Source organism: Artemia sp. Qi Xiang Cuo, chromosome 2, assembly GCF_049724085.1.
Source record: "Artemia sp. Qi Xiang Cuo chromosome 2, ASM4972408v1, whole genome shotgun sequence".
In the NCBI taxonomy this organism is placed as follows: domain Eukaryota; kingdom Metazoa; phylum Arthropoda; class Branchiopoda; order Anostraca; family Artemiidae; genus Artemia; species Artemia sp. Qi Xiang Cuo.
The window spans coordinates 38,129,406-38,156,248 of record NC_142795.1 but is presented as its reverse complement, the minus strand read 5'-3'; the positions used below and the strand labels follow the sequence as shown (position 1 = coordinate 38,156,248).

The window sequence follows — 26,843 nt, the reverse complement described above, 5'->3', positions numbered from 1 at the left end:
CTCCGAGCGTAAAATTGAGACGGAAAAGGGAAAGCAAGACATATAAAAAGAATTTTGGCAAATTCCTCCACTGTATAATTTCCCCTGACAAGTTCAGTCCCTGGAAGCTTCCCTCCCCATGGAAAATTCCCCCATTAAAAAAAAAACACCAAGAAAATGTGCCCCCCCCCCACCCGAAAATATATGCATACACCGTAATAACAAATACTATGCGTAAACAATGGGCAAATTTTATGACTTAGAGAACTTTCACCTGGGGCTGGGGGGGGGGGGGGTCATGTTATACCCAAAGGCATAGTTATTGGGTCTTTCAACTATCATGAACAAAATGGCTATATTAAAAGTTTGATCGAGCAATTTTGGAAAAAAAGGGGCGCGTGAAGGGGCCCAATTGCCCCCCCCCAATTTTTATGGTCAATTAACAAGATCACTAGAACTTTTAATTTTGGTTTGAATAAACCCTCTCGTGATATTATAGGACCACTGGGTCGATACGATCACCCCTGAAAAAAAAAAGAAAAAAAAAAGCACATCCGTGATCTTTCTTCTGGCAAAAAATACAAAATTCCACATTTTGGCAGATAGGAGCTTGAAACCTGTACAGTAGGGTTCTCTGATACGCTGAACCTCATGGTGTGATTTTTATTAAGATCACTTGACCTTTAGGGGTTGTTTCCCCCTTTTTTCGAAAATCAGGAAAATTTTCTCAGGCTCACAACCTTTGATGGGTAAGACTAAACTTAATGAAATTTATATATTTGAAATCAGAATAAAAAGCCGATTCTTTTGATATATCTATTGGTATCAAAATTTTAGAGTTTCGATTACTATTGAGCAGGGTCGCTCCTTACTTACGAACGAACTGTTTGATAGAATCAAGCGAAAAATTTCTCAATCAAGCAAAACTGGTGTATGAAACGAACTGTTTGATAGAATCAAGCGAAAAATTTCAATTTGAGCTCTTCTCCCCACCCACCGCCAAAAAAACATGCCTTTCTGGCTTAGAAGATCAGTATTTATATCGGAATCCGTTGTATGCATATCTTCAGGGTTCGATATCGCTGCAGAAAGGTTGGGCGACAAGCTTGCTACTTGTCCCTGCAAAAAGACCTAGCAACTGAAACTTCGATTCGACGCCATATGCGCCAGCAATGGCGCTGGAGAATCTTTATCCTTGTAAGCAGATCTTAATGAGCGCCCGGGGGATGATTGAGGGGGGAAGACTTCGAACATTCTCTCCCCAGAATTGTTTTTTTTTCAAATGTTAGGGTCTTATTTTCAAACTTCCAAGGGTCATCTAAGAGAGGAGGGGCGATTGCTCAATCTGCCCCTGTCGGGCATTCATGCAAAACCACATTCAACAATTATAAATATTCATCTTTTAATTAACATTTAAGTAATATAAAGTCTGCTGATAATTGGACTTTAAATTTATGATTACGTACATAAAGAAGAAGAATATAGTAAATACTAAAAAAAAAGTAACAAAGAAGCAAGTATCGTTCGATTAAAATCTCGCAATCTTTTGCCATTGTTGCCTTATTGCTTTAATAAACATATGAAAAAAAGCATTTTTCTTGAAAATTGGTAACAATTTGCTATTAGTTTGTTTGCTCCTCCTCTTATTTAGCCTGTCCATCTTTCCACTCTTTCACTTTGTCAAAATAATGCTTAAAAAGTTTACATTATTAATTTGAAAACAAAGAAAAAAAGTATTACCATTTTTACAGCAATGACAAGAATGATGAGAATAATAAATGCATCTTGGACAATCCAAAATATAGCAAGCCTCACTGATGAATCAAAAAGGACTGCGGTTCAATCCATACTTATTTTTTGTTTCTTCTTCTTCTGAAATACTATATAAGCAAGAGGAAATCTGACTGATTATCAAAGAACCGTTTTAGAATGAACAGAGAAGAAGAAAACTTACAAAACCCGAACCATCCAAGACAGCCTCAACCACTCCAGCTGCAAAAGTTGCAGGGTTAAAGTTACCCTTGTCTTTTGGAACTGAGATGTACCTGTTGACTAAAGGCTCCTTTTCTATTAGATAATATTCTCTCTCATTAGAGCCGGAATGTTCAAGTTTGTCAGCTTCCTTTCCAAAAAGATTCTAAAAAAAAGACAGAAAACAAACAGGAGATTTAGAGCTTTACAAAAAAAGATCAATCAGAAGTGCGATTTAAATGATAAAATATATAATAATTATCACAATGCTCTGAAACGATTATATAAATAAGCAAAAGGAGAATTTTACTTGAGGAAGTATCGGGATGTCCGGCAAAATCATGGCGCATGATTAAGGAAGCACTTCAGCAGCCAGCGAAAACGATCCCACTTGAAATTGTAAACCAAGAAGGCGAAAAGCTAAAAAGTGCTGATGCTGTCTCGGAGATATTCGAATATTACATCTCAGCGGTAGGAAAGCGTGATACCGAAGGAATCTGCCCGACGTTACATAATCCAAGCATTTTTGATTACCTTGGTGATTTTGAATCAGAGGTGTCAATATATTTAGCACCTGTATCATTGAGTGAGATGAGGCAGGTTATCTACGAAATGAAAACTAATACCTCTGGTAGTAGTGTCATATCGTTAAGAGCGGATAAATTTATTCTGCCACAAATCCAGAAGCCACTTTTGTCTCTAATTAATGGTGCATTAAAAGAGGGTTTCTTCCCGTCATGTTTTAAAGCAGCTCGTGTGACTCCTGTTCATAAAGGGGATGAGACGAATAATTTGGGAAATAATACGATTTCTGTTCATCCTGTACTATCCACGTATTTTACAGAAGCGCTTTGATGCCCGTCTTCATGTAGATTTAGAGCATCGTAATGTGTTAAATCCTACCCAATTCGGATTTCGGCAAGTTTACGTGACAGAACAAGCTGTTACCTATTTGAGCAGCGTAACCAATCAAGCGCTGGATGAGGGATACAGAGTTTTAGCGATATTTTCAGATATAATTAAAGGTTTTGATAAAGTAGATCATGATCTACTGCTTCTAAAGTGTGAGTTTTGTGGCATAAGAGGTCATGGGCTTAACTTTCTACATGCCTTCTTAGCAGGAAGGCTACAGTACGTTCAGATTATTTCTAAGCGTTCATCCCATTTTCCTATTACACGTGGAGTTCCACAAGGCTCCGTTCTTGGGCCGCTATTATTCTTAACTTTTGTAAATGACGTAAGTCAAACCATGTTAAATATCAAAAATAATTTCAGTGAATTATTCCATAATCCACAAGAAGTGACAGTACCGATGTTTTCTGATCACACGTCGTTTGTTTGTCTTGCAAGAACTGAGAAGGGATTACTTGAATTAAGCGAACAACCGTTAGACAGAGTTTCAACTTGGATGCATGTAAACAAACTACAAGTTCACCCGGCTGAGAGTAGTTTCATTATATTCTCGAGAACAGCTACACATTATCCATGGATTTCTCGATTAAAATATAGTTATGGTGAGATTGAAAGGAAGTCTTGAGTCTAGTATTTAGATATTACAGTTGATGAAACTTTGTCGTTTAGAAAACATGTTGAGAATATGTCAACAATTTTTTCACAGAACATCGGAATACTTAGAACACTCATGCATTTTGTCCCGCATCGCGTCTTAAGGTTGTTTTTCTCGATAATACATCCGTATATTTTATTTTGTTCTTCGATATGGTTAGGAACGTTTCCGTCCCTAATGAATCCAGTTCGAATTCTCCAAAATAATGCGATCCGTTTACTCTGCAATACATCTAAGTGATTGTGTGAGATTGGAGTACGGAAGGCAACAAATTTTACTAGCTGCTGGCTTACGGGATTTTTATTACCTACTCTTTATGTTCAAGTATAATAATAATAATTTACCTTTATGCTTCTCAGGCATTTTTCAGGTTAGGTCTGATTGCCACAATTATAATACTCAAACTAGAAAGGAACTGTCTGCTCCAATTACCATCACTGCAAGGTCTAAGTTCTGCTTTATTTATCAAGGAATAAATTATGGGATGGTAATTATAAGACAATTAATGACATATGAAAGATTTGAAGAATTTAGAAATAAAGTTAATGAAAAAATGTATTCTAATTATGAGTTTTAATTTATTGTCATTTTTACTTATATTATTTTGTTTTTCTTTTTTCTTCTATTGTTGTTTGAGGTGTATGAAGGAGTATAGTTGTCAGTTTGGATTGTTTTTTCTTCTCTTTGTTACGGTGACTTCAGTAGCGACTCAGCAATGAATTATGTTTTTTTTATTATCAGTATTTGTGGCATAATTAATTTATGCTCATAACCAGTATTAAATTGTTTTTCTATTCCTGGCACGCCAATAAGAGTTCAGGGGCAAGCTATAAGATTTAGTTGAAATACTCTGTGTTTCATGTTTTATATATATATATGTACGTGTTGTGTTTATTCTTATTAATAAACTTAATTTAAACTAAAAAAAAATTGATCTTATATAAGGACCACAACTTATGATAAATTTTGTCCTCTTCCTTTTTAAAGAATTCTTATTATGAGTGACAATATTCTTTCTACAGCTGACCATGGTCTACTGGCTGAAAATAAATGGACTAAATTCAATACATCCCAGCTTAAATCAGCAGGATGATGAAGCCAAAGAAAGTTGTTCCACTGACTAAATACAAAACAGCCAATCTTTGGTGGGTACAAATGCTCACGTGTTTTCAGGCGATTATCTACGCGTTTGATATTTTTTAAAGAGCATCTTGTTCTACGTTTTCTTTTGTTCGATTTTTTTAAGCAAATAAAAAGCATTTTTTTGATATAAGAAAAACCAAGAAAAAAAATAGTAAAAAGAAAAAGGAGATATATTTAACGATTTTAGTCAATCTGGATTTTTGTTGTTAGATGTTACATTTTTCTTACAGGTACCAATCGTTTTCTGATGGCCTCATATTACTATAAAGACAATGATTAACCAGATTTATTGCTGTTTTTTTTTTTTGTATAGGCAACTTTTTATTACTCTACTGCACAAAAGTACATTTTTTCTGAATTTTGACATATGAAACTAATATTTTAAAGGATTTTACGGTTTTTTATTGCTACGATACAGTTAGTTCATGTACACTGTGGGATATTTGTTCGATTACTATGGTAGTGAATGGCTGTCTATTATGGGCTTCATACAATCATAAAATGGCTCACTCTCGTTTGAATTTGTTGCTGTTATACTGTCAATAAAGAATATTTTTAGGAGTTTTATTTTAACCGACGGGTCAAAAGTTGTATTACGAGCTCTTTCACAAAGCTGTAGTATTGTCTCAGCAGTCACCAATTAATAGAAAGCTATTTGTACAATTACTATTTCTGTCATCATTTCTGACTTTTACGAAAATTTTATTTTTTTTATTTCGTTGACTGATTTTATACCAAGATCCCACTTCTGATAACAGGGTCAATAGTATAAACGGTATTTTATCTTATTTAAAATAAATTAGACGAACAAAAGCATCAAACAACAAAGTGAAGACAAAAGAGATTATTCCAGTTTCGAAAAAGAATATATAGAACACTGAGGTTCCGACAGAGGACAGAGGCATAGCTCTCCACTGTCTTCAAGGAATAACATAAAAAATAGGACAGTTTTGAACCATGGCACATGCTCTCATCCTTTGATTTTCATAAAATTGCTCGAACGACTCGAGAAACAAAGGTTTAAATAGACACTATTTCAGACTCTTCTAAATACAATTTGGACACTCTTTTCTACTCTTATGAAAAAAAAAGAATAGAAAATAGTTTACTTCAACATGCACAAAGTTTACCATAAATATACTCTTGAAACAATGCGTCCTCTACGAGTTCAAATTCAGGCCATTCGTAAATCAGTTTGGATATTTATTCAATTGCACAACAAGTGAAATTGTATACAATACCGTATAACGCTGTAAACAATTTGCTTTGGATAATTGGAAAATATTATAACCGTTGCTGTTGATGCCAGAGTACGATGGAATAAACGTTTGCAGGTCTCCGCGGTTCATCGGGCGACCCGCTACGAAGGTGATTGCCAATGCTATCCGTGGGCCTGCTCAGTAAAAGACAAGTGATTTTTGATTTTTTCTCGTTTCTGTCTTCAAGATGCCCTTTAAACAGTTTGATTTAGTCCTAGCTCATTTCCAAGAATTCCCGTTATGGTCAGTCAGAGTCCTGCAGATCGTTAAAGATAGCAAAGGCCGAGAAAACTTCATTGTTTTCTGCTACGGAGATCACAAGGAAATAAGACTCACTGAAAAAAGTTTGGTATCGTATGAAGCTAATATAAAAGGAGCGTCGAAAAAAAAAACGGGAAGAGGAATAAAGTTTACGTTTGAGGAAGCTAAAAACTCTCCCGAAATCTACAAAGGAAGCAAATCATACGCAGCACTCAAAATCAGCGAGCAAGCGAGCTCGTCATCTCAGCTGTTGGAGAGAATTTTTGCTAGCGAAGATGAGATTGCAAGAACGCAAAAATCAATGACGGAAAAAATTACTGAGAAAGTTTTAGAAAAGTGTGGGGACAAACAACAGAAAAGTGGGGATTCCTTAAGACAATCGGGCGAGACGATAATTAGTGAAATTTATGCCTCAGTGTCCCTTGAGTTTACACCAAAGTTTCAAAGCTTATTACAGTCTTACAAAAGTTTGAAAGCAGAAATTCAAGGGTTGGAAAATCGCGTGGCACAGATGGAAAGTAGAATCGACCATTTTGAACAAGAAAAACTCCTAGATAGCATAGTTTTCAACGGTGTGAAGCAGTTACCGGGCGAAGATTTGAAGTAACAACAGCGAATATCATAACGCAGAAAATGGGAGTGACCGGTTTTTCACAAAATGACATTCAGAGTATTTACCGTTACCGTTTAAATAATTCCACTGCACAAGGCCAAAGAGATATTGCACCGGTGTTTGTGAAGTTGAGAAACAGTGAATTGGCAAGGAAATTTTTCAAGAGCAAAACCAAACTTGCTAAGTCGGGCATTTTCGTATCAGAGGCCCTAACGAAACCCCGTCATGACATTCTGAATACGGCAAGGGATAGTTTTGGAGTGCGAAATGTCTGGTCTGATCGTGGGCTAATTCTCGCAAAACTCCCAACAAACACCATTGCTCGCAGGATTCGGTCACTGGCGGATTGCTTTTAGTTGGTTGATCTTATTTTGTTGTTTTGTTGTCATTGTCTATCATTGTTTTGTCCTGTTTTCATTTATTATTCTTATAATTATTTATCTGTTCCTAGAGCTCAGCTGCGCCTTTTTTTTCTTTTTTTTACTAGACATAAGTATGTGTAATGTACCAATCGGTAACACATCGAAGTTGAGCCGGTTGGAAATTGTCCATTTGATATTGATAGTTATTTACTTTCAGATTTGGCGAATGAAGAGTCTACCGTGAGTTACAGACCTTTGCAGTTTAGTAAATATTGTGATTCCTCGTATCTTGGAATTATGCAAAATTCTCGTTTCAATGTGTGTTCGTGGAACTGCCACCTTAGTTCTTCATGTGATGAGATAGTTGATTTTATTTCTAAATGTTGGAATCACCATGTTATGGCCCTTTGTGAAACTTTTTTGAGCCAGGACAGTCCTCTCTTGTCTTTTAGTTTTCCAGGCTACCAGCTTACCGCTAGGAGTAGAGCTTCAATGAACCGCGGCGGACTCAGTTTGATAGTAAGTGATTCACTTAAATTGAAGCCAAGGGAGGATTTTGATATTTAGAGAGAAGGTAAGATAGAAACATTTTTCTATTGAAATTGAGATTGGTATGAGGCTTGGCGAAAATTATCCTATCAGTAAATTATAAGCTTCCAAATGTGTCATATGAGGATTTCACAGAAGGCTTCCAAAGTCTTCTAATGTTGGTTTAGAGGTCAGAGCAAGAGCTTTTATGCATGGGTGATTTTAATTTTGATTTTTTATCTACGCGTGATTTTAACTTAGATTTTTCAAATTTTATGGTTTCTAATAATCTTTTCCCCACATTAACAATACGTACTAGGATCAAAGATCACTGTGCTACCCTGATTGACAATGTGTTTGTCTCTTCAAGGTATATCCGAAATGCATTTTCTAATATTATAGTGAATTCGGCGTCTAGCCATTTACGAGTAGTATTTAGTTTAGATTTACAACTGTCACGCCAGAAAAAGGAAAAGAAATTTGTTCGAGAGATTAAGCCTGAAAACATTAGGATTTTTAAAGAAGGAATAAGTGCAACATTGACCACCTACATATGATAAAACTTGTCCGCTGAAGACACTCAGACAGAGACCAAATATGCCGAGAAAACCATGGGTTGATGAACAGCTAGTGAATTTATTCGAACAGCGGGAGAATGCGTTTCAAGATTATCTGAGATCTTCAAAGGAAGAAGATAATGCTCACTTTAAACAGATTCGGAAAATGGCGAACTCACTGAAAAGGAAAAAAAAGAAACAGTATTAGTTGTTACTTTTTGAGGAAGATAAAGAAGTTCCGAAAAGAACTTGGAAAGTTATCAATGAACTGGTTAGCGGGCCTCAGAGAACTCAAGACCCTCGAATTGCAATCGAAGGAGTGGTTGTAGAGGATAGACAAGAGTTGTGTGACAAGTTTGGTGATTATTTTACCAATATTGGAAGGGATATAAAAGCGGAAACTAGAAATTCCGAAGCTATTGTGAACGGCAACTCGCTTGGTGGTGAGCGGGGCGTGACAATGGAAATGAAATTTCGTCCACGTAATTCAACTGAATTAAAAAAGATCATCAACTCGATTGGATCCAACAGTGCTGGGCTGGATGGTGTTAACCTGAAGACTATTCGATCAATTCTGGTGTACATTCTTCCTATGCTAGTGCACCTAATAAGTTTATCAATGGAGAAGGGAGTTTTTCCCTAAATTATTGAAAACAGCAAAAATTCTCCCTCTCTACAAAGGAGGCACTCAAATGGATATATCGAATTGGAAGTCTATTTCTATTTTGCCAGCGTTTTCGAAAGTTTATGAAAAAGTTATCCATGGAAGACTTTATGATCTCACGAGCCTGCATGCATTGTATGATGGTCACAATTCGGATTTCAAAAGGGCCATTCAACTTCGCTTCATCCTTGATCAGAGGTTTTCACATTGGTATTTTTGTGTTTCAGAGTTTGAATGGTTTTGCGCCTGATGTTTTTAATATTTTTTTTTGTTTTAATTCATTTTATCACGGATATGCTACGAGAAAGGCTACAGACCTGTAAGTGAGCCAAAAAGTACGGTTCGTTCGAGCCATGTGGCAAGGCACCCGGGTCCGGTGGTCTGGAATACCTTTCCAGACTCAATTCGGGAACCGGAAAGTGTGCCGCAATTTAAAACCGGTTAAAGAAGCATCTCCTTGCAGCCAGTTGGTGAGTGTGGGAGTGGATTAGGAGAGAGGACAAATTAAGTATTTTTTTCTGTTAATAATTTTTTTTTATTTATTGTTCTGAAATTATTATTAACATCTCTTTTCTTTATTCTTTATTTGTGTTTATTTCAGTGATGATTTGGTTAGTTATATAATTTAGTAATTGTGTACTGGTTGCGTTTTTCAAGCATATTTGTGCTTTGTTTGCAACCGGTCGTCAAGCCGGTATGAATTATATTTAAAAAAGATGCTGAATCCTAAAAAAAAAAAAAAATGTTGAATCCAATAGCCCAGAGAAACAGTTTTCTACTCAAGAAAGTGTTTTTGCACTTAAATAATTCTTGAGACCACACCAGCCAAGTATGACAAAACAAGAAAATGAAGCGAAACCTGCAGTAAGGAGCTATTTCTCGCTCTCTCTTTTTATCTTTTTTTTAAGTTATGTTAATTAAATTCTAATAGTATTTAAATTTGCATTCAGCAATATAAGCTCAATAGTAAGTTCAATTTTATCTCCCAGTAAAATCAATCCATTAGTAAATTACCGTCTTTAAGCACACAAGGCCACCAAAATGAGATTTGATGATGGATACTGAAATATTTCAGAAAGGCTGACAATAAGCTTTTTTCACTGCATAGCCATTTTGATGTCAATTTTATAACACGTCATTCCATACCAACAAGTGTTTGCAAATTCCTTTTTTAGAAAACATTGTAATCTAAAAATATGATAGCCTTTCTTACCTTCCAGAATATTGACTTGATAAATAATAAAACCTGTAGCAATTTGGTTTCCCTTTTTGAACCTTTCTCTCTGTACCAGACAACATCTAGCATTTTCTGCCCAACATGATACCCAAGTTTGGATAATCTGCAAAAATATATAAGCCAAGTCTGGACACAATAATAATATAAAAAAAACATTACAATCTAGGGCAACTATCATTAACTTATTGATACTTTTTCCTTTAGACCTCTGGAAACTTCAATGAAATATACGCGAGTAGTAAGTTGACTGCTGAGATTATTTCATATAAACGCTGCTAGTGCAATAAAAGAAGATAACAAAAAACGACCATTTTGAAGAAAAAGTTTTGTTTTGGATTGTTTGCTTCCTTTCAAGTATGGAGAATGTGTTTAATTACATTTCAACGTAACATTAGTTCAGGGGCTCTGAAATATTTGTGTCTCTTCATCCACTTACATTTTTAAAAAGATGAAACATTTATTTGCCTTCTACTTGGTTACTGAAGTGGAAAAACCGTGAAAATATAGACCGCTATGTAGACCGTAACAGCCAGAATCTGACTAAACAGATACACACATTTAATTAGGAGGGAGCCTATTATGGGGTGGGTTGGTGGTAGGGTTGAAACTTACCTAATAAGAGAAAACAGGCCCAATATGTGAGATTTCTTGCTGAAATCTACCTCTTGAAAGTAGGTTGACAACTATGCAATATTGTACACAAATTAATGAAGCCTCAAATGAATCAAGTCAGCCAAATCAAACTTAAAAATAGTTGCCTATAATACTCATTTATTTTATATGGACTACAACTATGTTTTAAGATCGCTAAGCTAACACGGAGCCTTACAACTTAGAGACCTGCAAAAGCTATATAAATATCTTTCCAACAGTCATAAATCGATTGGCTATTTCAGAAATTCCCCTCAATAGATCTGCCCCTTTGTTGAGGTATTATTTCTTTTGTTACTTGAATAGGGCACAAGAGCTTTCAATTTCTATCCAAAGGAGTTGTTCAGGTTTGCCATGACTACCTGTTTGATGTGATCCTTATTAAATAATATAGACAGAACAAAGAAAACAAAAAAAACATGCATCTGTGACCATACTAGAAAAAAATACGAACGCTCGTTCTTTCGTAGGTAGGGGCTTGAAATCACTGCTTTCGAGTACTCAGATATACTGAATATTATAGAATAACTCCCAAGAGTATACCCCTTGTTGGGCTATTTACCCCCTTTTCGACATTTATACAACGTTCCTAATCAACTTCTGACAACTTTAATCACAACTGATTTTCCATATCTGGAATTACGGGAGCAGCGGATTTCTTTTGATATAGAGTATACATTTCTTAAAATCAAAACTCCTTTTCTAGAGTCTCCGTTACTATTGGAAAGAGTCACATGTACTTACCAAGAATTGTTTGATGATAAATGATTTGAAAATGCCACAAAGAAGATGAAAAAGAAAATAAGCTTGCGGGGACCTAACTTAAAGTGGTCCATAAAAACTAAAGTTAATCCCTAACAAAGAAACACATATCTCGTGGACTCCTGATGTTACTAAACCATTCAGTCAATGAAATTATTTAAAAAGATGAAGGGAGTAACTGTCCTGAGGACAGAATTGTACTTAGAGCAATTAATGCAGTTCTTCAAATGAAGGTTGCTACTTCAGGCAGGAATCTAGATTGTGATAAACTCAGGGTTTCCCTTTGGCTTACAGATATTCCATACTCTTTCTGAAGAATCAGTGTTTTCTTCGCAAATACAACTAGCTTTACACTGCATGGACCTTAAATGCATTACTCTGAGTTGAGCTTAAATAACATTGAAGGCAATACGCAAATTAAATTTCATTTGTGCATCTCTTGCTTGCGACTTGGAAAAATCCTCTCTCCTGTCAAATAATTTTACGTTACTAGCTTATAATATTCAACAGTTTTGAAACTCAACATCCCAAACCTTTACTACTACATCAGGAGTGGTTTGCTTAGAAATTAGATTATTAAAAAAAAGTGCAAGGGAACCCATTGTTTCAAGCTTTGCTAAGATTTCATGGAAAGTGCTAGACAGACATAGCTGTTTTCAAGTAGTGAAAGTGCAACATTTTTTCCAGTAGCGTTTTCGCAACGTCTCGTTTTGACCTGGAAACTCGGTCAAAATTAATGCTCATTTTCAGGGTTTCTTACTGCGATTTCTGTTAACTGTGCTGCAGTCTTAAGCTTCTTTAAAAAAAGGCTCAGCAAGGGTCGTGATTAATTTTATAGCATGGCTATAACGAGTTGCTAATGCAATACAATGAAACTGAAATTTAAGAAAGATTCTACAGCCCCATTATCTTGTTTGACTTTTAAATGAATTATGTTCTACCAAAACTAAGTAGGGAAGATCTCTTGGTTTTTGAAAGGGAATTTATGGATTTTACAAGAATCAATATAACCAAACTACATTCAGACCATGAATTATCAGAGGCAACGCTATAGCATTGCCTATAGTTAAGGCTATACAGCTCCAATGTTTTATTATTTATCTATTTTTTTCCCCAGAGGCACTTCATATGGAAGGGATGTCCGTAAAAACTTCGGAGGGATCATTCGATTGGAAATCGGAAGTTCTAGTGCCCTTTTTAAGAGTCGAAAGTGATTAGAGGGCAACTAGCTCCCCCCCCCCCCGAGCCCTATTTCTCCAGATTGATCCGATAAAACTTTTGAGATAGCTATTATGTTAAAAATAGTTCAAACATGAGGTAACAAAAACTCCGGTCTCAACACAACCCTCCAGGAACCGAGGGCAGGCTTTGCAAGTTATGCCCTGGGGGTATATATGGTTCTTATGGAAGTGATACTCGTATAAACTTCAGAGATGGCTCATTTGATTGGAAATGGAAAGTTCTAGTTCACTTTTTAAGAGTAAAAAAGATAAGAGGGCAACTAGTCCCCCCACGCCCTTTTTCCCCAAATCCATCCAATAAAAATTTGGGAAAGCCAATTTGTTAAAAATAGTTGAAACACTAGCTAACAAAATTCCAGGGTCGACACAAACCCCTGGAGCCTGGGGGCAAGTGTTTCAAGTAATGTCCCGGGGACATATAAGATTTTTATGTAATGGTTGGTTGTATAAACTTCAGAGGTGGCTCATTTGATTGGAAATTGAAAGTTCTAGTTGCCTTTTTATGAGTCAAAAGAGATCACAGGGCATCTACTCCCCCCCCCCCCAGGCACACACCCTTCTTTCTCCAAATGCATCTGATCAAAATTTTGAGATTGCCAGTATATTGAAATAGTCTAACGATCAAATAACAAAATTTCGGGGTCAAGATACTCCCCCCCCCCGAGCCCAGGCGAAGAGTTGTAACTTAAGCCTTGGGGGGCATAAAAAATTTATGGAAGAAGTGGCAGTATAAACCTCGGAGAGGACTCAAATGATTAGAAATTCAAAGTTCTAATTCCCTTTTTAAGAGTCAAAAGTGATCCATAGACAACTAGCTCCCCACCCCCAACCCTCTGTTCCCCAAATACATTCGTTCAAATTTTTATAGAACCATTTTGGTCAAAATAGACCAAAGATCATATAACAAAACTCCAGGGATAACACAGCCCCAGAACCGGGGGTCAAAGTGTTGTAAATTATGCCCCAGGGACATATAAGGTTTTTACAGAAGGGATGGCTGTATAAACTTCAGAGTTGGCTCATTCAACTGTAAATTGAAATTTATAGAGCTCTTTTTAAGAGTCAAGAGTGATCGGAGGGCAACTAGCCCCCCTTGCCCCCTTTTCCTCAAATGCATCCAATCACAATTTTGAGGTAGCCATTTTGTTTGAAATAGTTTAAAGACCAAATAACAAAAACCCAGGAATAGACACAAAGCCCCTAGAGCCTGGGGGAGGGAGTGTTGTAAGTTATGCCATGAGGGCAGATAAGGTTTTACGTAAGGTGTGTTCGTATAAACATCAGAGGTAGTTCATTTGATTGGAAATTTAAAGTTCTAGTTACCTTTTTAAGAGTCATTAAAAGTAATCGGCGGGCATATATCCCCTCTCTACATCATCTTTTCCCTAAATGCATCCAATCAAAATTTTTAGATAGCCATTTTGTTTTAAATAGTCCAATGATTAGGTGACAAAACTTCGGAGTCAACATACCCTCCACCCCCGAAAACCCGAGGGAAAGGTTGTAACTTGTGTCAGGGGGCATATAAGGTTTTTATGGAAGAGGCGGTCATATAAACTTCGAAGAGGACTCAAATGGGAATTTAAAAGTGATCCAATAGCAACTAGCATCCCCCCGCCAACCCTAAGGCCATTCAACTCTAATATTTATTTTCCCCCAGAGGCACTTCATATGGAAGGGTTGGTCATATAAACTTCCGAGGGGGCTGATTCGATCGGAAATTAAAGTGCGCCTTTTAGGAGTCAAAATTGATCGTAGGGCAAATAACCCCCCCCCACACCTTTTTTTCCCCAAATGCATCCGAAAAAAATAGTCCAAAGATCAAATAACAAAAACTCAGAGGTCAACAACCCCCAGGGGCAGGCGTTGTAAGTTATGCCCTGGGGTATACATGGTTCTTATTGGAGGGCTGCTCGTATAAACTTCAGAGGGGGTTCATTTGATTGGAAATTGAAAATTTTAGTTCACTTTTTAAGAGTCAGAAGAGATTGGAGGTCAACTAGCCCCCCCCCCCCCATGCCCTTTTTCCCCAAATCCATCTGATAAAAATTTTAAGATATCCATTTTATTGAAAATAGTTCAATCATCAGATAACAAACCTCCAGGGTTGACACAACCCCGGAGCCCAGTGAAAAATGTTATAAGCTATGCCCGAGGGGCATATAACGTTTTTTATATAAGTGGTGGTGGTATAAACTTCAGAGGTAGCTCATTTGATGGGAAATTGAAAGTTGAAGTTACATTTTTAAGAGTCAACAGTGACTGGAGAGCATCTACCCCCTCCCACAAACACACCTTCTTTTCCTTAAATGCAACCAATCAATTTGAGATAGACATTTTCTTTGAAACAGTCTAACAATCAGATAACAAAAACTTTGGGATAAAAATACCCCCACCAGAGATTGAGGGAGCTAAGGGTTGCAACTTGTGCCCCAGGGCATATAAAGTTTTACGGAAGAGGTGGTCGTGTAAACTTCCGAGCGGACTCAAATGATTAGAAATTCGAAGTTCTAGTTCCCTTTTTAAGAGTCAAAAGCAATATGTAGGCAACTAGCCCCTCCGCACCAACCCTTTTCCCCCCCAATTCAACCGATCAAATTTTTGTACAGCCATTTTTTTCAAAACAGACCAAAAATCATGTGACAAGAACTCCAGCGATAACACAGCCCCCTCCCAAGAACTGGGGGCAAGTGTCGTTAGTTATGTCCCTGGGGCATATAAGCTTTTTACGGAAGGGATGCTAGTATAAACTTCGGAGGGGGCTCATTCAATTGTAAATCAGAAGTTATGCAACAGGGGTATATAAGGTTTTTATGTAAGGAGTGGTTGTATAAACTTCAGAGGTATGTCATTTGATTAGAAATTTAAAGTTCTAGTTACCATTTAAATAGTCAAAATTGAACAGATGGCATCTACCCAACTAGATGTATCTTTAGTAAAAGAATGGTTGGAATGGCAACAATATTTTTATAATAGCCTTTATGCAAGGTCAATTATGCATCCCCCCAGACTCATGACTACTAGTACTATAAACAACTCACTGCAGTACACGGCCACCTGAGGCAATCACAGTTCTGTGTGCTCCTTCTCAATCCCAATCTATTTATAGCCGTCAGACATGGTTGGAATGGCAACAATATTTTTATAATAGCCTTTATGCAAGGTCAATTATGCATCCCCCCAGACTCATGACTACTAGTACTATAAACAACTCACTGCAGTACACGGCCACCTGAGGCAATCACAGTTCTGTGTGCTCCTTCTCAATCCCAATCTATTTATAGCCGTCAGACATGTACCAAAAACAATCTGTAGGCAATTTCTCTAGAAAACGTCTAGCAAATCCTCCTCTATTTTTTTTCAAAAGATATAAAAATTGCAAATGAAGACAAGAGCCTATTCTTTGCTTGTTTCTAGAGAAACATATATCAGTGCTTAAATACATAGTGCAAATTTCATTTTTGGGGAATGATACAACTGCAGCAGTAATCTGATCCTGTAATACATACATTTGTTCTTTATCATTAACATAATTACAAATCGAAATGGACGTTATTTTCTCCAGTGTGTAGATATTATTCGACAAAGCTGCACACAGCTGCTTTTTGACATCAGAAGGTTTTTACAGACAAATTTATACAAAACAAGTAAATTATTTTACCAAAAATTAAGATTTCATACAATTAAGCATTCTTTAACAAACATACCACTTGTCTAAGGATTGTTCTTGTATGCACCTATGTTTTCAATGTTAATTTGATACCAATATGGGAAAAGAAACATCTTTTATCTGCACATTAGTGTAAAAGAAGCAAAATACAAAAGTTATGGGCAAGAAATAAAATCAAAACAGTTGTCTACCTGGTCTCAAGATCCTGAATAGAATTTGACCTATTATGTGAATAGTCAATCATCTCTGAGAAAAGGAGAGCAAATATACTTGAGCTGACTTCCTGTTTTCCTTTGCTGATAGGCTTATCAAAAATCGTTTGCTTCAATTTGCTTCCCATCATTTATTCTTAGAACCTGAAGAAGATTAATACTTAAATTCAATAACAATAATAAAAATAATATTAAAATAATAACATATTAGATTATGAAAGGAATGTTTTTCTAGCTGCTAAAGTATCTAACAGCACACTAAAGACAGCTTGTATTTTGAACAGTGTGTTTTTTTGTCCTAACCTCAAAAAAAAGAGAAAAAAGGAAGCCACAATGCTAACCATGGTTTACACATGTAAGCTACCAAAATATCAGTGGGGCTTGGGAACACAATCTTGCTAGTAGGATATGTGGCTATTTCATACCATAGTCAAACTTACAAATGGATATGCAGTGATTAAGGCCACAAAATATATATCCAAAAAGGTAGATATTAAGTAAAGTCTGGTTACAGCATGAATGCTCCAACAAGATAAACGAAGATTAGAATATTGGAGGCTACTCTGATGATAGTAGTGAAATATGGTTCTGAAGTGTAGGTTCTCAAAAAAAGAAAAAAAAAAAAAAAGAGGAGGATTTGCTAGATGTTTTCTAGAGAATTTACCTACAAATTGTTTTTGGTAGACTGACTGTATCTCTAACAGTATAATACAAAAAAATGTGGTCCAATCCTGCTTTCTAGTGCTATAAGAGAGAAAGGTTGAGAAAAATGACAGATTGCAAAAGATTGTCATTGTTAGCCAACTCAAAACCAGGCTGTCTGTAAATAGGGTGGGAGGATGTTGCAAGGAAGGATTTAAGGAAAATGGAAACTTCTTGAGTGTGTAAAGAGGGGAGCTTTGAAAAGATTGGGATGGAGAAGAAGCACACAGAGCTGTGATGGCCTCAGGTGGCTTTGTACTGCAGTGAGTTGTTAGTAGTAGTATTAGTAGTCATGAGACTTGGGGGATACGTAACTGACCTTGCATAAAGGCTATTCTGAAAATATTGTTGCCATTTCAACCATTCTTTTGCTAAAAATACATATAGTTTAGCTTTTTTAATTTAACAAAGGAGCTAAAACAGAGTACTTTAGCAACAATGAATAAACTGAAGATAGATTCAAGCCCAGAGCAATTATAAGTATGTTACATGGCCAGGGCTGTCATTTATGGGGGGATGCCCTCCCCCCACTGTTTTCGGGCAGTTGGTAAAAAACAATGAGTTAGTATAATTGCGTTGAGAAGTGCCATAATATTCCAAGGCCACCAAAATTTTTTGTTTGGTTAAATAAAGACCAGAAAAACACTGACATGTCATCTATAGAAACCTTGAACTTGGTTGGTAAATGCAGTAATTTTACTGACTCCTGCTGCAATTTTACAAATGGTGCCACAATTTTATATTTAGTTAATAAAGAGCATCAAAATAGTGACATGATGGATAATGAAATCTCATCCTCAGATGGTAAATGCCAGGGTTTTACTGACTTGTGCAGCAATTTTATATATCATATTCAAATTGGACATTATGCTAATTATTGATCAAAAATAGTCAGTAAAAGTGACCAGCTAGTCAGTGAAATCCCTCACTCCCTCCCCCAAACATTTTGACTAGTAACAACCCTGTACATGGCTACATTTTGATCTTTTATATCGTTTTTTTTTATAATCTTTCCAGATATTCTACCCATTTTTTTTTATAACAACAGCAAAAATATTTTTTTTTACTTTTTTAAAGTTAAGTGTGATGATAAAGAATTAAAAGGATAATATTTCAAAGCAATTGCAACCAGCTATACAAAGTCAAATAACAAAGGACCTTCACAGCAATGTTGCATTGAGATATGTTAGTAACATCAAAGCAAGAGTGTTGTTATTATTGTAGCTTTGTTGCATGGAGTTTAGGTTAATAACGTTAAGGTAAGAATGTTGTTATTATATTAGCTAGTTTAGAAGGAGATTGCTCAAACAAGATCATTTGTCTTCCAATAATAAAATTTCTAATGAAGTTATTTCATTTAGAACAAAGTAAGAATTTAATTGTTTTGATATTTTTTTCTTAAACAGAGTAAAACTGTGTAATTGAAACAACAATTCTTGATACCCAAAGATAATAGTTGTGTAACACTAACCTCCTCAACTAGCTCCAATAATGTTCTTACTTCATTCTTATTAGAGAAATTTTATGTAATTTATTAGTACAGGTGACAGTCTTATGCAAGACCTCTTCTGAATTAAACTCTATAATAGCATTGTTCTTATTTCACTAGATTCAAGAATTTCTATGAACCATATTTACAGTCTAGTTTAACACTATGCAGCCCAACCCCTCCCTAATGCATGGATAGAGCCCTGGGCTAGGCCTACATGGAATAAACTGCTGACTTTGTGATTTTATTAAAAACTGGTATTACTTGGCATTACAAACCAAATCATGGTTGCAGCAGTAGCTGCAACCTAGTAAAAAGCAAACCACAGCCTATAGTAACCAAAAGTTAAAAAGCGCGTTTTGAAAAAAATTGTCATCTGACACTGACTCAGGAATGGTAACTCTTATTTTGGTTCATCTTAAAAGTAAAATCTGTAAAATCTGATTACATTGAGAGTTTAATTTTTCTGCCTAGTTGAAGATATGTCAGAAGGGCTAAGACAAAGCATTACCCACCTAGTTATATGTTCAAACTGTGGCCTTAAATTAATCCTTATCCAACTAGGTAGTTAAAGGTGTAAGATTTTTAGAAATAGTATTATGCATCTAGATTGATATTTTATCTTGATGCTAAGTGTAGTTGGAAATTATTTTTATATCTTATAGAATATAAATTTTTAAGAATATCTATTGGGCAGATTCCAAATTTTAGCTTACTAGCCAGATATAATAAAGCATAAGAGCTAACTTAGCCTCTCTATCTAAGTGGATAACACTTTATCTTAATGCTTCTGATATTTATCCAACTAAAATTGAATTATCTGCCTAGTTGGATAATATAAGACAGGCTAGGACAAAGTATTATTCACCTAGTTAGATGTTATAACTAACTTGCTTCTCAAATTTGATAAACTTGCATCATATATCACCCATAGGGCAAATTACCAATTATTACCTCAAAAGCATACATTTTCTAAGCTTAATCTTTCTTCATTAATTTCACTTTATATATCCACTATATGTCCAATACTTGAGTATTGCTCATCAGTATGGTATCCCCTTACTAAGAGAGATAGAGAAAGAGTTGAGAAAGTGCAACGTAGGGCCACCAAACTCATACCTTACCTCAGACATCTACCATATCACCAGAAAATGCAGAGACTACAGTTGCCTAGTCCTCAGTTCCAATATGATACAGCTGACCTAATAAATAAATTCTACATTGTTAGGAACATTGATAATACACTCCAACTCACTTCTTCACTTTTACAGAATACAGTAGTACCCATCAACACCAACACAAAATATACCCACCATGTTCACTGAAAAGATTAGGCCAAAACTCTTTATCTAGCAGTGTGAAGGACTTGGAACACACTTAAATCAGAAACAGTTGCAACTATCAAGGTCCAGTCTTTCAAAAGTAGTTTAGCCTCTGCAGATTTCCAAACTAAGTCTTATCACAATCCGTTTTGAGGGTATTTTTTTAATCCATTGTTATTGTGACCTGTATGTTTTCATAGTGGGTTATTTTCATGGAGTTGTATGCATTATGTTATCATAGAGTGTGTTTCAGCACTGTCATAAATTATTGCAATGTTTTGTGCAACAAGCTTGGTAAAGTTTACCACATTTTGGAAATAATAAATAAATTTACTTATCTGCCTATATAAGAAGGGCTAAGATAAAGTATTATCCATCTAGTTGGATGTTAATGTTGCACTTCAAAGAACAACTTATCTAGCTAGTTGGATATTATCACCAAATTACTTAGAGAAGTTACTTACTTGCCTGGTTGGACAAGAAAAGACAGGTTAAAACAAAGTATTACCCACCTAGTTAGATGTTCATGCTATGCCTAAGTGAAATAATTATTTGGCTAGTTCAATATTATGACTAATTTGCTCAGAGAAATTAATTATCTTCCTAGTTGGATATAGGGTAAAGGTACCAATGATTTGACAAATTTTGTAAAAAAAAAAAACACCTTTTCTACTCCAGAAGGCCTAATTTAAAAACTTTTTGGTTTGAAAAGGGTTTCAGCATGTAGAAAAGATTCTAGAAATCTAAATGTTGGATTAGAAGTTTTTAGAAAAGGGTACAAAATCCCAAATTTCTTAAATTGGAGTGTTTTCCCCTACTAATACGACATAAGAAAAAAGTTACCTGTTTTGACTTAAGTCAGAACAAAGTTTAAAATGTGTTGATATACTTAGGGAATACTTGTGGGAAGATCCTGGTAGATTCAACATGCATATTCTTTTTACCTTACTTTCGCTTAAATATTTTAAATTTTTTGCCTCTTTTTATAAATGCAAATACAGTTTTGCTATCCTTGCCTGGAACAATTTACTAAATCTGAGAGGAAAAATTTACTAAATCGCATCTGTTTTTACTAAATGCTCCAAATTTTTTTTTTGTGCATGCGGCTACACTTGCACCATCAAGCATCGTTTTTTACTATAGGGAGATAATCAATAGGATTTTCAAATATTTTTGTTTTTTCTCTTTTCCTCTTTTCTCTGTCTTTTTCCCTTTTCTTTCGTTTTCTTTCAAATAAACCTACTGCTGTCGCTTGTTACTCGAGTTTTTTTTAAAATAAAACTACAAGTGTCTACAAGCGATCGCCCCCCTTGCTTGGGCAAAAAGTTCTATCATTAGATTTTTTGGGTCTTTATTGCGATGTTAACGCTTGGATCAACGTATCTTTGAAAAGGATCGGACGAGACTAGGTCTGTCTGTCTTAAGCCTTTAGGGAGTTGTCTAGAACGTCTGGTGTCAACCAAACTTACAAGGCATTTTGAAGCTTGTCATCTCGTAAATCTTTGAAGCTTCAAAAAGTGTGCGCATCAAAACCTGTTTCTTATTCAATAACTAAGCAAAAATCTTGAAATGACTCCGATAACACATACGCCTTAAGGTTAGTGGCGATTCTAGAAGGGTTTGAAAAGTATACAATTTTTGGATAATATTAACCAGTTATGATGTCAAAGCGAAAGCAGAAAATTCTCGACAACTTTTTTGGTTCGAAAGCTTAAGCTAGGCGAGTGGACGCCTTAACTGAAAATAGAAATAATGAGAGTTTCAGTGATGGTAGTGATTCCAGCGCTTTGACTAATAGTGAGATAGTGCATGATTCGTTAGCATCAATCGAAGAGTGTAGCCCCAAGCCTAACATAAACATCGAAAATATAAGCACTTTCTACGAAAAGGGTTTCGGAACCTATATCGACCGACTTGAAAAACTGGATGATCGTACGTGATTTCAATTGCTTCAGAACCTATGGATTCCGACGGCTAACTAAAGCTTCCCCTCTTCAGTCCATAGGAAGCGGGGCAGGAACGAAAAGTGATTTTTAAATCGTGGTCGCTTGGAAGAATTTCATGGGCTAGTACTTTCAAATAAGATGAGGGGCTTATTCTGTAAATATTGTGTTTTGTTTAATGTTCGAGGGGTTGAAGGCTCCAACCAATTTCAAAAGTTTGTTAAGATGCCCTTCATGACTTTTGCGCTAGCTGGAAAAGACGGTGACTTGGTGTCTCATGAAAATAATCAGTATCACCGCGATTCAGTTAACGCAGGCAAACATTTCCTTCCTAAATATGACAACTCTGAAACCAACATTTTAAGCCTTGTAAACGAACAACGTAGCCAACAAGTGCAGGAAAACAGAGCGAGATTGAAGCCAATTGTAGAATCAATTGTTTTCTTGGGTCGACAGAACATTGCTCTTCATGGCCATAGAGATGATGGAGAATTATTGGGAGAAAAGGACTCATTGTAAAACTAAGGGAACTTTCAAAAAATAATAAGGCACTATGTCAATAGTAGTAATTTAACTTTAAGAGAAAATTTGGACGGATCAGGTGTAAATAGCGCTGATTAGCATCAAACCTCCCCAGACTGAATGAGTTGTCGATTTTGTCAAAGGGAGCAGCACATATATTATTCCGCGAATTTGTTGTCTCAGTTTCTTAAGTGTGGGTGTTGATAAAACGACAGATGTTTCGTAAAAATCACAACTGAGTATTGCCCTTTGCTACAATTACAATTGCACAAGACGTGATGATTTCGTTGGTTTTTTAGACCTACACGAAACATGTTACTCGGACAGCATTGGAAATTTCGAACCGACCATTAAAGGGAAAACGCTTGGAAATGTTGTGTTGGATTTTCTTCGATCTCTTGGGCTAGACTTGGAAAATTGTGTGGGCATAGGCACTGATGGATGTGCTATGATGGTTTCAGAACATTGTGGTGCTGTGAAAAAAAAGTTCAAAAGGTAACAGAGAATACCCTGCGTTGCCCATGTTTCATCTATGCTCTAAATCTTTCTACGTCAAAAACTTCTTCTATCCAGAGTGTTAGAAACTCCATCGGAGTAATAAAAGAAATAGCTGCTTTTTTTGGTGCTTCTGCAAAGCGCAATTATGTTTTAACCAGAGTAATGAAAGCACAGCTAACTGGCATATGTGAAACGCGCTGGATCGAAAGGCACGATTCCTTAATGCAGTTTGTGGTAGAGCTCCCTAAGAAAGTGGAAGCTCTTGAGATCATCAGCGGCTGGGCAGAATGCACAACTGGAGCAAAAGCAAAATCCTTATTGACTGCTGTACATCCTCCGACCTGATAGTAACCATTTACTCTCTTAGTTACATATCTGGACTAATTTTACCACTCAGTCAGCTGTTCCAGAAGAAGAGCTTAAACCTCGCGTCCGCAGCAAGTCATTTTAAGGTTCTTCTTACCCAGCTGCTAGTCAAGCGTTGGGAGAGTGAAAGCGAGTTTAAAAACACATTTGACGAGGTAACTAAAGTGGCAACCGAGCTAGGTTTAGAAATAACAGTCCCACGGATAGCGAAAAAGCAAACGAATCGGATTAATGTACCATTCAGCTCACACGAGGAATATTATAGACGGTCAGTTTTATTCCCCTGTTGGACACAATAATTTCGGACTTAGAAAGCCGTTTTTCCGTGGAAACGCTGGACACTTTCAAGCTCAGTATTTTCTTGCCAATAAATTGTACGGAAACGAGCAAACAACAATTCGCTAATACGATTCATGACTTGTCACAGCGATACTGGTCAGTAATGGGTTTCCCCTCCCAATTGGTTTGTGAATCTGCCCTGGCCGGAGAAGCGACAATATGGAAAACTCGGTGGCTTCGTCTGAGAGAAAGCAATGCAGGCACAGCTAGAATACCTGGAACACTAGGGGAAACTTTACAGAAACAGAACTGCGATGCTGATATTTTCCAATATTCCAGCACTCTTGCAGATTCTCATGACCCTGCCTGTCAGTGTGGCATCTGTTGAACGAAATTTTTCTACCTTGAGAAGATTGAAAACGTGGATAAGAAATAAAATGACGGAGGAAAGACTCACCGGACTTGCCCTTCTTCATGTTCACCGTGATATTGACATAAGTGTAGAAAGTGTTATTGATAGATTTGCTAATAGTGAAAATAGGAGGCGAGAATTTGTTATATAGTATTGATAGTGTTTCTATAAATGTTTTTTTTGTGGATAGCTTTACAGAACCGACAGCTAAATGACAGATAGAAGCAGAGGCATGCAACTTTCAATATCAGTAAGGTACGTTAGGCTTAATTTCGAATGGGAATTTTTCGCAACGAGTTGCCCCCCCCCTTCCTAAAATCCTGGATCCACTACTGTACAGTATCTTATCGGGAGAAAAGATACTGCCGGAAAGGGATTGCGAGTGATACCCCGCCTAGTAAGCCTTGTCTGTACTTGACGGCTTTTTCTTGCCATCTCCTTACGGGATGCTGTCTTGGCACCGATGAAGCACTCAAGAACCTCGAATGCATCGATCCTTCTGTTGCTTTGTGCAGCTCCGTTTATTACACAGTAATTTACTGTCTGAGTAGTTTGTAGCTTACTGCTATTTTGGTGCCTGACAAACAAGAAACGGCTGTCAAGACAAAACTTCAAATGATTCTAGCATTGTTTTGAGCCGAACACTTCTTTTTGATGATGAACTTCCGACATAAAACAATCTGTTTTCTACTTAGAGATTACCATCCTCACAGAAACTTTATTTATTAAAATGATTATCTTCTCAAGATCAATTGTTAGAACGAATCACAAATCAACCTTAGCAAAAATATGGAAATCTTCGAATACAGGATAAAAAAAAATAATAATAATAAAAAGGAAAGACATGACCCTTCCGGTTGCTTCCATGAAGACGAAAAAAAATTCAACCTCCCTGATAATATGACATAGGCGCATTCAGACACGCAATGCAAACAAGGGCATAGCAGCAAATGTGGCAACTATTTTTTGGTAGCCAAACCACCCTCGAATGGAAAAGTTGTAGACACTTTTACATCCAGTTGTATGTATAGATAAACCTTCATCCACATCTGGTATTTCAACAAGGTTGTTGGATTTTTAAGTGCTCCAATAAGCGATCAGGGCAAAACAAAAATTTGAACTTTTCCTCAGTTTCCACAAAATCTATAACTTCCTCCTGAACAGTTAAAGAAGGTTCTCTTGGTCTCCACCTTGCGATTGTTGACACTAACTGTAACGGTATGAACCATGTCACTACTCCCCCATTTTTACTTTCTCTGCACATCATTTGTTTCATGTGCATTATCACAGCAACAGTTTCCGTCTTTAGCCTATTCCGAAGTTTTGGCTTCATGTTTGACAAAACTGAGAACTGCCGCTCTGACCCAGGAGACGAATAGGGGGAAGCAGTACAGCTGCAATATAAATTCGCAAAGATCATCAAACATCGGTTCCCCCTACTATCTTTCACCAAACACAAATTTTTAGAGACCATATCTACTACTACCACTACTACTACTAACAATTCACCGCAACACCAAGCCGCCTGAGCACAACACAGCTACGCACGCTCTTCCTCCATCCCAATCTATTCAAAGCCTCCCTTTTTACACCCTCCCACGGAGCTCCTATTTCCTTTAAATATTTCTTTATGACGTCCTTCCACCCCAGACAAGAACGATCTGCTTTCCGTTTAGCCCTAGATGGTCGGCCGAAAAAAACAACCTTTGGCAATCTGTAATCCTTCATCCGCAAAACGTGCTCTAGCCATCTCAATGTTTTTTTCATTATTGCCCTAGAGAGTGGTATTGAACCACATTTTTCGTACAGCCTATTGTTTGAAATACGGTCAGTTAGCTGGGTACCCAGGACAATCCTTAAGAAATTTCTCTGGAAAACATCTAGCAAATCTTCATCCACTTTTCAAAGCGCCCATGCTTCAGAGCCATATTTGACTACTGTCATCACTGTAGCTTCTAATAGTCTACTCTTGTTTTGCAGACTTATCTTTCTATTCTTCCAAACTTTTTTTAATTGTGAAAAAACACCCTGAGCCTTGGCTATTCTACTTTCAACATCTTCACTGTGCCCACCATCTTTACTAATAATACTACCAAGGTAAGTGAAGCTGCCCACTTGATCAATCTTTTCATTACCCAACGTCACCTCCTTATCTTCACTTGTTCCTAGCCTTAGCGACTTAGTCTTCTTAACATTAATTTTCAAACCTATTCTAGCACCCTGAACTCGCAAAGCCTCTAAAAGTTCATTAATTTTGTTCACAATTTCCTCTAGGATGCTTAAATCATCAGCATAATCTAAGTCCAGGAGAGTTTTTCCTCCCCATTTGATTTCATGGTCTCCCGTTGCCTTTCCTATGCTCCTTAATACAAAGTTCATCCAAATAATCCATATAAATGGGGATAGAACACAACTCTGCTTAAGGTTCAGTTATGTCACTAAGTCTATTTTTACAAAGTCTTTCCTAGACTCTAGTTCCGACCACTGCATATCAAAGATGTCTCTTTCTTCCCTGTATTTCCCTATCAGGATTCCTAAACGAATATGGAAATCGAACCATGAGTGGTACGAGTGCTCTGACTGAAACGCTCAAAGCAACCACAGAATCAATGCACTCGAGTTTCCTGGGCGTT

At 36.6% G+C, this 26,843-nt stretch overlaps 1 protein-coding gene across 3 annotated transcripts; it reads right to left on the bottom strand.

Annotated features, from left to right (window-relative positions):
- Window positions 1-1,895: 1,895 nt before the first annotated feature.
- Trs31 (trafficking protein particle complex subunit 31) lies at window positions 1,896-21,279 on the bottom strand. 3 transcript variants are annotated; one of them, XM_089108100.1, is made up of 4 exons: window positions 21,264-21,279; window positions 16,657-16,821; window positions 10,118-10,244; window positions 1,896-2,116 (listed from the first exon to the last, which is right to left on the bottom strand). In XM_089108100.1, the coding sequence occupies exons 2-4, from the start codon at window positions 16,806-16,808 to the stop codon at window positions 1,904-1,906; spliced, it is 492 nt and encodes a 163-aa protein (XP_088964226.1). In that variant the 5' UTR covers window positions 16,809-16,821; window positions 21,264-21,279; the 3' UTR covers window positions 1,896-1,903. The 3 variants fall into 3 exon arrangements, with proteins under 3 accessions (XP_088964226.1, XP_088964225.1, XP_088964224.1); XM_089108099.1 differs by lacking the exon at window positions 21,264-21,279 and adding an exon at window positions 21,135-21,168; XM_089108098.1 differs by lacking the exon at window positions 21,264-21,279 and adding an exon at window positions 21,034-21,133.
- Window positions 21,280-26,843: the final 5,564 nt, after the last annotated feature.